Source organism: Geospiza fortis, unplaced genomic scaffold (genome assembly GCF_000277835.1).
Source record: "Geospiza fortis unplaced genomic scaffold, GeoFor_1.0 scaffold515, whole genome shotgun sequence".
Lineage (NCBI taxonomy): Eukaryota > Metazoa > Chordata > Aves > Passeriformes > Thraupidae > Geospiza > Geospiza fortis.
This window is the reverse complement of record NW_005054638.1, coordinates 1,114-13,602: the sequence shown is the minus strand read 5'-3', so window position 1 is coordinate 13,602 and position 12,489 is coordinate 1,114. Positions and strand designations below refer to the sequence as shown.

The following is a 12,489-nucleotide window of genomic DNA, read 5'->3' as shown; positions in this document are numbered from 1 at the left end:
AAGGGCTGTTCCCATCAGTACCCCAGCAAGGGATCTGTGCCACAGCGACACCAAACCATCTCTCTAACTGACTGGCACAGGCAAACCCCACTCAACACTTGTACAACATGTGCATTTTAGTTACAGTTTAATTGTCTGTTACTGTAGCTAGATGCTGCATTATTTTGAGTCCCTCATATTTTTTGTGTCTCAGACTAGAGCAGCCTTTTAATCTGTTGGGTTTTTTTAAACTCAGTATAGATAAGCAGTGAAGATGTTACAATCATGGTGGTGCCAGCTCTTAAGATTTTATCACAGCTTTCCTAAGATTATTTCCCTCGAGCTCCAGCTCTTGGTCATATTTAAATACAAAACAATCTCAGATAATTTAATGACTTTTGCTTACAGAGCTACAGAGGAGAGAAAGCAAAACTGCATGACCCTCAATATCCCTACATCAGAAGTCAGTATTTATTTGCTCTATGTTTTTAGAACATAGAACAACCTTTAATCAACCTTAGTGATGAGAAGGGGAAGAGGAGACCTGATTTAATCTTTCAGAACATTTGGGTTTGGTAATTTTGCAAACCTGCTGTTCTGTACCTTTGGTATGTAGGCATAGCATGCATCTGAAAGATCCTCATATGTTCATAGCAGCTGTAGCAGGTATTGATAACACAAGGGAAGTCAGTGAAGGATGTGACAACTGCAGTATTGATCAAGAGATGCTTCACAACCCTGGAAAAGTTCCTGCATTCAAGTGAATACTTCATCTCACAGGTTATGTGCTCCTGGTGACATGAGCTGAATTGCATCTGTCTTCCAGAGCAAAGAAAGCATTGGGTTGCTTCCAAAAGTACATGCCAAATATTGCTAAGTCAGGATTGTAAATTTTCACCATAAAGGTGGCAAATAGTCAAAATCCAAAAGGTACTTAATCCTACGTAGTTACGTTAGATAAGAGAAGTATTGTGTCTCAGCACTACACTGCTCTTTCAGGTGCAGAGATCCCATTTTTTGTCACAGACTTGTTGTAAGTACATGACACTACTCTCATTATGTTTCTCCCTCGTAGGTGTAGTGACATTGTCTGAACCTGCTTGAATAATCACTATTTTTAACCTTTCCTCACAGGAGTGTTTGCATTTGGACTTTTTGCCACTGACATCTTTGTAAATGCTGGCCAGGTTGTGACTGGGAACTTGGCTCCGTACTTCCTGACCGTCTGCAAACCCAACTACACTGGGAACGACTGCAGGGCCCACCACCAGTTCATCAACAATGGCAACATCTGCACGGGGGATGTGGAGGTGATTGAGAAGGCCAGGAGATCCTTTCCATCCAAACATGCTGCTCTGAGCATCTACTCAGCTTTATATGCCACGGTGGGTGCCAGTGATGACTGCTGGCTTGCATGAGAGGTTTCTGTATTTTCTAGATGGGGCATTTTTCTTACAATGGATTTTTCGAAATAAAGAGGGTTGTTTTGGGGCCAGCTTTTTTCTTTATCACTAGGGCAAGATCCCCTTCTGTCTCCATTTTACCAATGCTTGTATAAGTAAATGAAGTGCTCATTGATTTTGAGGCACTGCATGTGGAGGCATGAGGTCCTAAACTTGTCTTTGCTGCTGATCTTCTAATTCAATTTTCTCTTCTCCCTGCCCTTGTCTCATGAGCATTAAAATGAAGCTGATCCTTAAACAGCTTCTGGGTTGCTACATTTGTTCACATGCCATGCGTTGTTGAACATTTGAAATTTAAATTTTGCCCTTTCAATAGAGGTCTGAACTTAGGCTGAATTTTGCTTCTCTTGTTTAGGACCTGAACTCACATTGCAACGAGGGTTCTAATAAAAGTCAGAATTTTGTTGTTATCACAGAGAAATGGACCCCAGCTGACACACTGACAAGGTGACACTGCCATGCAGACAGGAAGGAAATTATGAAGTCTGATGAAACAGATCAACTGCTCCTTTGAGTTCTCTGGTTAAAGTTTCTGTGATTTTTAAAAACTAATCCAAGAATCTTACTAACAAAGCAGAAAACCTTGGTGGTTTTGCCACAAAGATCCAAAGACTTAACCTGGTTCTGATCTCAAAATGCATTAACCTAGGTCTTTTCTCTCCCTATAGCTTGAGTCCGAGTAGTGTCAGAGTCTGTCTGTTGGTTGTAAGTATGCAAGAAAAGCCTTAAAGTTATTAAAGACAGGGTATTTACTGAGTATTTTGCCCAGTGCTCCTGGTAGCAGATAAATGAAACACCACATTATTACTTCTAGAATTAAGAGTCCACCCACTGCTGTTTCAATATCCATCTGTTGGCACTGCATGTTGTGTGAATAATGATGGGGAAATAAAACTGTAACTCCTTTGATCAGGATTTGTTGGGAAATGTTTGGAAAGCCTGTAACATTTTGTGCACATTACTTCTGAACAATGTGCAACCCTGTGTGAAATACAGCCCACAATATACTAAGCATGGTTCTGGCAGCTGTTTGCACCATCATAAACTCTTAGGTGGAATTTCCAGGGTCGGGCTTGGTCCTGGTTCTGTCCTAAGCTAATTACATCCTTTCATGGACTTTCCCCTGCCCAGCCTCCTTTGTTTCCTAGGAGGGCAAATTTTCTACAACAGGCTGACTTCTACAGCTGAAGGGTAACGTTTTTCTTCCTGAGCCTAAGCCCCAAGTAGTTTAGTATTTCTGAGCTCTAGTTTTCCAGGAGTATCTTATGGGCCGGCACTTCTCACATTGGAAGATGTCAGATAGAGCCAGGACATTGAACTCCTTCTGAGCCATAAGGTCATGGAAGTTTGACGTTAAAGCATTTCAGCCCACAGTCCAATTTCAGCCCAGTTCTCTGCCAGAAGTCACCTTTTAGAACTAAAAATGTGTTTTCTTGTCTTTTCTTTGTCTGTCAGCTGGGAATAACATGAGCATTACACAGGAAATTCATTGTTCGTATCCAGCTTTGCTTAATAACTGTGCTGTGCACAGATTTTTGAGAAGTCTCTTGCTGATTCTAATATGCATAATAATATGGCCTACTGAACATAAAACACAGGTTATTTGCTTAGTAATAGTCGTGTTTTGCATAAAGCTGAAGAACTGAACCATGGAGCAAGAAAAATAGAACAGGTACAACATAAGGAGGCTGGAGAATGGTTCTCGTTTTATAAAATGTCTTATGAGGTCTGGCAGTCTTCTCCCTTCACTGCACCTCAAATATCCTGTGCAGGTGTCTCACTTGTTCATTACTCTGCTACTGAAAACACTCCCACTGTGACTGGTTTGGCTTTGTGGGGTTTTGGTGTTTGTTTTTGTTTTTTTATAATCTGGGGTTTATATTTAATCAACTAGACTTTTCTTTGTCACCCTCTAAAGAAGTTGAGGAAAACCCAAAGCATCACTTCTGTGATCTCTGCAGGTGGAAATGAATCTTGTCTGCCTAAAGTCGAGGAAAGAGAAAAGTGCTGGCAGCCCTGGCTTCCACACTTATAAAAAAATAAGAATGTCATCTAAAGAAGTTTTATCAGCCTCCCAGGAAGAGATGGCAGTCACTGTACCTAGTGCAAGCTGCTATGCACTCACGTGAATTTAAGTTCTTTTCCGATTAAAAAGAAATGGTTAGAAAAAGAGATCACCATTCCTGGTTCCAGCATGAATCCAGCTGATAGGATGTCAATCCTGGTTTCAGCATCAATCCACCTGCCGAGCCCATGAGATGTCCAGGGTCCTGGGGGCACTGCCTGGGCTTGGAAGGATGCCTCTTTATGGGCAGGTTTCCTCACCCCAAAGATGTGTTTCTCACTTTCTCTGTTAATTTATTATCATGTGCAGTCCATTCTGCCAGTCTTTCTGGAAATGGGTGGAGGGCTTCAGGGGTCTTGGGTAGTTTTAATCCCACCCTGTAGTCCATGTCCATTTCCTGTGCTATGTTGTGGTTGTTTGTCACAGAAAAATGCCAATCTCTGGCCCCTCTTCTCCAGCCAAAACTTGATATTTCTCATGGCCGTGTTAATAGCAACAATCTTTGGTTATTCCCAAACAATTCTTGCCTGTAATTTCCAACAGACCTTGGCTGGCTCCACGGCCGTCCATTTATCAGTGTTAGAGACATACACATTACCCTCTTATCTTCTGGGAGTCAAGAGCAGAAAAAGATCTCACTTTGGGCCTTGTTTAGATGACTCAAGAGAGTGGGAATTTTCCGTCATAGCCACAAATTCAGCCAGTAATTTCCTTTGAAGGTTTGTTTAAGAAAAATATGATAACAATCACTTGGGTTGTTATTCAGACAAGAAAAATAAGTTGCCAAGGCTGTTCATTAAAAAACAGGTGCTTGTCAGACACCTGTTAGATCTTGGGAACAGACAGTGTCTCTGACACTCTCAACATGGGCTTAGTCCAGGTGCAGTTTGTCAGGGCCGAGGCTTAATAAGCATTTCTCAGCTCATAGTGCAGCCACCACAATCCACCCCATGACTAAAGTCAGCTTCTCTGGGTCTCTGCTCCTAGACATGAAGCCTCCAAGTTTTGGAAATGCTGAATAGCAGAGGACACTACAGCAAATACCTGCTGCAACCCTGATCAATTCAAGGCCTTGGCACCATGAGCAGCTGCACTGAGCATTGTTGTCAAAGGCTCTGCTTCTCTTTTACTGCAGGAATCTCTATGGCAAAAGAAAACATTGGCCATAAAACTTCTAGGACATAGACTTTGTAATACTGGTATGAAATTTTTAATTCCCTAAGGAAAATACACTGTCACAAATCTCACTTTCTACTGAAGGGACAAGACAGATTTCTTCCACTCTTCCTTTCTCATTAAAGATATAATGTGCTCTAAATACCTGCATATATTTGCATATACATAAAAAATGCATATGTCTATTTTAAACTTGCAGACAAAAACCTCTCCTTATCTATGATTTTGTCTCTCTGAAAAAGATGGGAGAGGAATCACATGGGATAAATGCTGCTATCACACACTGCATATTGCTAAAGACATTGCTTGAGTCTACTGATAAGATCACAGCAAAAAAGCTGAACTGACAAATTTTATACTTAAATCGTGTGTAGTTTTTTTTTTTAATATGTTCTAGACATGATTTTATATTAATGTCTTTCCTCCTCTCTGGTTTCAACATTTAGAGTTTAGTAAATAAATTTACTCTATGGATGGCATTGTGGGAAATTTAAAAAAAAAATTGCTCTGTGTAGGAAACCAAATGTAAGTGGTTTTGACTGAGATTTTGGTCTCTTGCACAGAGCTCTGAAACCATGCTCTAAGTGTGGGTAAACACTGTGGGAATACTAAAAAAAATCTTGGCTTTTGGGCCTGGACAATAAAGATCAAGCTGCAGTGATTGGGAAGTGTGATCAGAGCAGAGAAGCTCTCCCAGTTATTTCTGAACATAGCATGTGACTTCGGGATGAACTGGAACCCACCTGCTGGGAAAAGAGTTTGTCTTGTTTCAAACCCTCGTCACGAGGGTTTAACAGATTTCCCTCAGCAATCTGTTCGCATCGTTGATTACCGTCCTTGCTAAAAATGTTCTTTTTACTACAAGTTTACATTTTATTGCCGAGACGTGTGAAACTCCAATTACAGATACTTCCCATCTGTGACAAAGAGAGCCCTCCCATGTGGGTAACCCAAATATCCAGCTTCATCTCACACCTGTAAGGAGACAAGCACGTGTGGGTTGTTCCCTGCAGCTGTGGTTCACAGCTGGCACAGCAGGACTGCATTCTTACTTTAAAGAGGTGATGGGTTTTCCTTGGGACGCTGCAAGCAGCAGTGGTGCTTCGGTGGGGAGCAGGAAAGCAATCTGGCTCCCTATTGCTCGATTGAATTGAGTAGAAGGAGTGCATAGGGTGAAAGGGTGGGTGGTAATTATTCACGCAGTGGCAGTGATTTGATTTTTTTTCCTGTGGTTTCCAAAGAACCTTAATGTGAGTTTTGGTGATAGGCGCAGCTTAACCTGCCAGCCAAGACTGGGGCAAGGTTGCCGCCTAGTGCTCACTGTTAGCTGTCAAAAGGCATCTGCTGCAGTCAGGTTCAGGTGTGAGAAACAAAGCAAGCAGCAACATCTCAAATTAGTAAAGCTTGGGAAATCACGTGGGCTTACATACTTGTTGTCTGAAAAGGATTTTAATGAATTGCTTTCCCATCAGGCTCAGTTTGCTTCATCTTTGTTATTTTGTGGCTCTGGCACTAATGACAGGCTGCTAACTGTGAGCCACATGTTTTTACTTTTGGTCAGAATGTATTAAGAAAATTCCCAATAAACTCCCAGAATCATGTGGGGCTCGTTAAAAAATATTTGGAAACAGTGAAACTCCTTGCTCTGGAATTGCATTCTCAAAATCAACTTTGTTTTGAAAGAAATATCTTTCATACTGTGTGTTTCCTTTCATCTTGCAGGGGAAATGGCTGGAATGGTTTCTCTCAGTGTTCTCTGTTTCTTAAACTTAAAACTATCTAGGAAACTGGAGCAGTTAGCTCATACAGGTTCTAAGCACTCCATCTTCTGCACATTACAGTTTCTGCAAGAGTGTAAGCATGAACTCCTGAGTCCCTTGGCAACATTTGGCTGTGTGCATTCAGAGTGCGTGTTTGCCACCATATGAACTGGTGCTTGCAAAAATCAGTAAAGCTGAGCCTGTGCATAACTGCTCAGAAAAGGTCCAGTATGTAAATTACCTGAAACATCTTCCTCCATTTTCCAGTGCCGTTTTGTTTTTGGTTTTTTTTTTTTTAATGAGACAGGGGGTTTGTCACATCTTTGATGATTTAGGATTTGTCCAGGTGGGAAAGAAAGATGCATTTCTGGTGGGACCCCTTTTTATTTTTGGTTTGTCCTTTCCTACAGATGTACATCACAAGCACAATTAAAACAAAGAGTAGCAGGCTAGCCAAGCCCGTGCTGTGTCTGGGAACCCTGTGTGCTGCCTTCCTCACTGGGCTAAATCGAGTGTCTGAGTATCGAAACCACTGTTCGGATGTGATTGCAGGCTTCATCCTGGGGAGTGCTGTAGCCTTGTTTCTGGTAAGTCCATCAGTCGTTCTGTGTTCCCTTTAAATATTTTTTTGGGGTTTTTCACCACAGTGAAAAAAAAAAACAAAAAAAAACCCCAAAATATTGTAATCACTTCTAGCCTGCAAGATCTAATTATAGCCCCATCTAATTCAAAGTATTATCAATGAAAATCCTAATATGAAATCAGGTTTATACTAATTGGTATGCATTTGGTAGCATTTCTACATTTTATATATTTCAATCATCTGAATTACTCTCCATGTTCTTACTTGATGTGTCCTGGAAAATGCTGCAAAAGGTGGTGTAGACTTCAATATCAAAAGGTGTGCTTGAGACTCCTTCTCTGTGTTGCAAAACCCCTCTGTGTGCCTTGTATTTGGCAAAAATGAGAGGTACAGGGTGTTTCTGGGGCTCTGAGCTGTGATCCTGGTTCTCCATTTTGTTCCAGACCATAAAAGAAGTGCAATAGAAAGGAAGGTCAGGATAAATTCCCTTGGAGATAAAACTACCTCCCTTTGCAGCTTCTAGAGACAAGCTGAAATTGTTGCCCCTTCACAAACATAGTAAAATATATCAAAGGCCTTCCCACAGAATCTAGGAAGATCATCTCTCCAGACTCGGAGTGTAACTGGCTCTCCTGTGGGCTGTGTGGTTTACATGTTTTGTTTGGTGAGATGTCTCATGCTGAGGATTTACTCACACAGCAAGCAGTCCAGGTCACTCTCACTACTGCCAAGAAATGTGCCTGGTTCCATTTAATCAAAATATGCTTCAAAACTATCCACCGCATAGCAACAGACACTTTATCCCTGTAATCAGGAGGGATTAGGTTTCAAAGATCCCTTAAATCTCGATTGTCCTGTCACTGATTTTTTTTTCTATTCTGTACTTGAAAAAGCATCAACAAACCTTCAAGCGTCATTTATTCCTGCACTCATTTCAGATAAAAAGATGTCTACAGCCTCTGACCTGAATCTCCTTGACTTTAATGTGAATAATTTGTCTGGTTCCTGCTGGGAAAGGCAGCTTAAATCTCACCCATGCAATTTAAGAGGCAGCTGCCCCATCTATCAGGCCAGGACAGTGTCTGTGCTCCCAGTACCTGTCGCTGGCAGTGATAGCCTGTCCCCAGCTGTATTTTGGCCTTGCAGACTTTCTGGCACCCTGCAAGTGTCACAAGCTGAATTTCAGAGTGGTGGAAGGGGTCTCCCCAGAAGGGTGCTGTCAGATCCCTGGCACAGATCCTGCTGGCACAGGACCCACCCAGGCTGCAGCCTGCTTCTTGCTCAGGTCTACGGCAGTGAAGGGGAACAGCCAGCAAGAAATCACTCCATCAGCAAACATGTCAACTCCTGTGTACCTTCTTTTTTCCATGTCCTCAAGCTCCCCACTGCTGTGCATGGTTGCTCTTACTGGCATCACCATCACCATGTGGGTGCTGCGACTCTGGTCATGCATAAGGGAGGGATTTGTGGGATAAACACCACAGCAGTGGTGCTGGAAGCATGCAGGAATGGTGCTAAATGGTGTCATCCAGATGTGAGGGAGGTTCAACCATCCACAGAGCTGTGTTCACTGTTTGGAAATGACAAAGTCAGAGTCTGAAGGGAGTATTTGGCCAGTAAAGGGCATCATTTGGGTAGTCAGTGGTTCTGGGATGATCAGGCATACATGGGGGTCTCTGCTGTGGCCAGTGTGAAATGTAAAAAGGCTGAGAACGGTTCATCACCAAGGCAGTCCATCATGCCCAGCTGTGCCAGTGACCACACTGCAGCCCAAGGCTGACATAGATGATGCCTTGAACGCAAACCCAGGTTAAATTCTTTCAGTTGTGCCCCACATGGTAATTCATTCCCCCTCCAGGTTTTTCCTGTGGAGGGAAAACACTGACCCCACTCTGGTTTTTTCCTGTATTGCACAGGGGATATGTGTTGTCCATAACTTTAAGGGCAGTCATGCAGCTCCCTCTAAACCGAAGCCTGAAGACCCGCGAGGAATGCCACTAATGGCTTTTCCCAGGGTGGAAAGTCCTCTGGAGACACTGAGTGCACAGGTACTGTAAATATCCTATCCAGACCATCACCAAGGATATTTTCTCTTGCATCAGAGTAAAAAAGTAGTTTTTTACCTGACCACACATGCCTCATTTCAAGCCCATTGAACAGACTGAATCTGCATCACAGCAGAGTTTGTTTTGAGGCATTTATCCCTGAAACTATCAAACACTGTAGATCTTCTGCCCCCACACGTCCATAGCTAAAGAAGTAGGATTTCACATGCCTCACAAACTTTTACTTAGAAGAATAGAAAACTGAGAGAAAAGTAAAAATAATTCTGCCTATTTACATTCCAGAAAACTTTTTGGGATTATGAAGGATTTACTCTCTCCTGAAGATAAACTAGTCTGTCCTCAAAAATATTACAGAGATTAGGTTTTTTATCCTTATTACTGTTCAGTATCTTCTAGAATAGGAAGAAATCATATACTTTTTTCTATCTCTAATTCATCAGAAGAAACATTATAGCATTCTTTCAAGCCTGCAAAAAATAGCTAGTGGGAATATCAACATTAATAGTGTTTCTGTTAAAACTACTAAATTTAAACGGCTTGTGTTGGCATAACTGCATCATACCCAGTCCTTTGAAAACAGACAAGTAAATGGAAGCTGCCAGAAATTCTAGGAAGGATAAACTGTAGTTGATGAGTTATCTGAAATACACTGGTGTAATTTATTTGGTCTTTAAATTGTACTTTCTTTATTAGATGGCCTGTCACACATGATGTGTGGCAAGATCAGTAGTGACTTTTGTTAAACTCTTTGTGAAATAAACTGAAAAGAGGAATTTTTTAAAAAAAATGGGAAAAATACTGTCTCTAATGTCTAGAAATACTTTGCTTAATTGAAGAGTAAATTTTGATTAGGCAAGGATTTACCGGAAGACTTTCCACTAAATCTGCAGAACTGTGTGCATTAGATGTTCTCCTGATGGGTTTATAGTCCAGAAATTAAGTGCTACTTATATATCCACATTGTGTTGTGTAGACAGAAGGGCTGAGCAGGTGAAAATATTCATGACCTGTGAGAAACATTTTGTCCAGTCATCTGTTTATAGCTACTGGACTGTAAAGTGCAGGTAAGGAGTGAACTTTAGCTGTTGATGTCCACCAGAAATCAACAAGGTAATTTTCTTAAATTATAATTATTGACCATACATCTACAATGCAGGTTTTATGAATGAGGGTTTTTCCCACTGCTTTTTCTTATGAGTGAGGGTTTTTCCACACTAGTAGGGTATGCCAGTGCCAGACTGCTGTATACAAACATTCATGTGTTTGCCTTTTCCTCTTTGCAGAATCACTCTGCCTCTATGACTGAAGTAACCTGAGATGGAAGATCAGCAGCCGAACCTATTTTTTACTACCCTCCAGTAAAATACTCCAAGACACACAGTTACTAAATGTCTAACTGTGATGACCAGTATTATGTTATGTCTAGTTAGAGGCTAATGTTTTGTACTTTTTTTGTATGAGGAAGTGATGTAGCTTGCCCTGATTTTTTGTCAGCTTTAATATTATTATGCCAGACTTTAAAAGCAAAACAGAAAAAGAACAAAAAAAACACCCTTTTCTTGTTTAAAGTGTGCACTGAGGAACTACATCTATGGAATTGTTGATGTTGTTATGTGATATTTGTACACAATTTTTTTTCTTCTCAGTTTTGAATTTATATATCTTGGGGGGAAAGAAAATTCACTTTTACCTTTTCTTACCATAAGAAGTGCTGGGCCAGATTCTTATCTGAGTAAACTCAGCATGGATCTGAAGTAATTGCATACATTTAATTAATATCAAAATAACAGTGATCAGGAATCTAACCTGAATGATACCATCAACAAGAAACAAAAATCCATCCTTGATTCAGTGAGCTACTTAAGTGTTCCCTGGGAGTTAATGGACTTCACTTTCCACCCAGTTCCCAGACTAGAAGCATGTCCTTAAGCACCTCACTGAATCAAAGCCTGATTGTTCTGGTGTGGGTGATTGTGCCAGTTATTGAAGAATGACTAAAACAACATCCTTGGTCTGCAGCACAGACAGACTGGACGTCAAAATTTATAGTAGTAGCTGATAGCATGTGAGCTGACTATATCATCTCCCTAGATCCTCATTCGTCCCCGAGGCCCAGCTAAAGCTCCCAGTGAAACCTGGCTTCAGGAATTGACTATGGGGATATACAGCCACCACTGTGGGGCCGAGGCTGCGCTTTAAGTGTTTCATCATTTCATCATAGATTTGTGGGGTAACTAGTGACACTGGTGCAAAGGAAAAGTGGCACCACTCCTTCACCAGGGTGGCATTCCTTGGCATTCAAATTGGCATAGCCAAGAAGCCAGTTTTGCTGCCCAAAATATGTTTCTTTTCCTAAGGGGCTTTGACAAGCCAAGAAAAAAGAAAAAAAAGGAAAGACAAGAAAAGACAGAAAGAAAGAAAGACAGACAGAAAGAAAGAAGCTGAGTTTGTAGTAGCAGTCTGCATTTTTTGGTAAATTCTGCCATACAGAATTTATATCAAAACTGCTATATTACAATTTAACAACTTTGTCTAAGCATTATAAAGACAACTAAGTGCGGGTTGGGGATGGGAAGAACAACAAAAAAAAGCCCATTTACAATGGTTAGAACTAGGGCAAAGGCTTCATTAAATGATTTTTCACTGTTTCTAGGATTTTCCTGCATCTCATTCTTCTAGCATGGTGATAACTGCTGTGTGTCTCCTATAAAGAATGGAGCCTCTGTACTTTTACTGGAATGTTTACCTCACATTTCCATGTTGGTTCTTCTTGGCTTTTTTTTTTTTGTATATTTTTTCCAAAACAGAAGCAAAAAAAAAATATTAAAAAAGCAACATGAGCCAGTCTTTCATTTGCCTATGACACAAAGAAAACTTGGAATGTCTGTGTCTGGTCATGTGGTGTTTCTTCCTTCTTCTGACTCTACTGATGTCTGCTTCTAGCTTAGGAATATAAGGATCAGACTGGGGCCATGCTTTCTGTGGCCATGAGGAGCCTTTGCTAAGTGTTCTGGGTTCCTCACTGCAGCTGTAATCAAAATTCCAAAGGGAAAAATCTGTTCTGAGTCATTTTATTAAGAAATACCCCACCAAGCTGGCTTTTTCACACTTTCTTCTGATCTTCACTACTGCTCCGGCCTAAAACAAAGAAAGATGCATGGGCAGGGCTTCTATTTATTTATTTATTTATAATTCAATTCAACTGAAGTGACAAACTTTTAAAAGCCCGAAGATAAAGTGATTAGGCATCTAGAAGTCTTGCCCTTCCATGGCACAGGTGCTGTGTGCAAGACTTTGATGTCATTTCAGATTTCTGCTTCTTCAGTTTGTTGCAAGCGGTTAAATGTTTTGCATCTCAAACACCCACGTGTGATCCTCTTCCCTTGTACTTCCTGTG

At 41.1% G+C, this 12,489-nt stretch overlaps 1 protein-coding gene across 2 annotated transcripts in view; it reads left to right on the top strand.

The window, feature by feature from the left end:
* PLPPR1 (phospholipid phosphatase related 1) overlaps nt 1-11,932 on the top strand; it is a 68,278-nt gene extending 56,346 nt beyond the window's left edge. The window contains exons 5-8 of one of the 2 annotated variants that reach the window (XM_005430466.2): nt 1,114-1,364; nt 6,854-7,030; nt 8,943-9,074; nt 10,376-11,932. In XM_005430466.2, coding sequence (XP_005430523.1) covers nt 1,114-1,364; nt 6,854-7,030; nt 8,943-9,074; nt 10,376-10,408 — 593 coding nt within the window. In that variant the 3' untranslated portion in view covers nt 10,409-11,932. The remainder of the gene's footprint in view (nt 1-1,113; nt 1,365-6,853; nt 7,031-8,942; nt 9,075-10,375) is intronic. The other variant, XM_031064822.1, reaches the window with a different exon arrangement.
* The last annotated feature ends 557 nt before the right edge of the window (nt 11,933-12,489 follow it).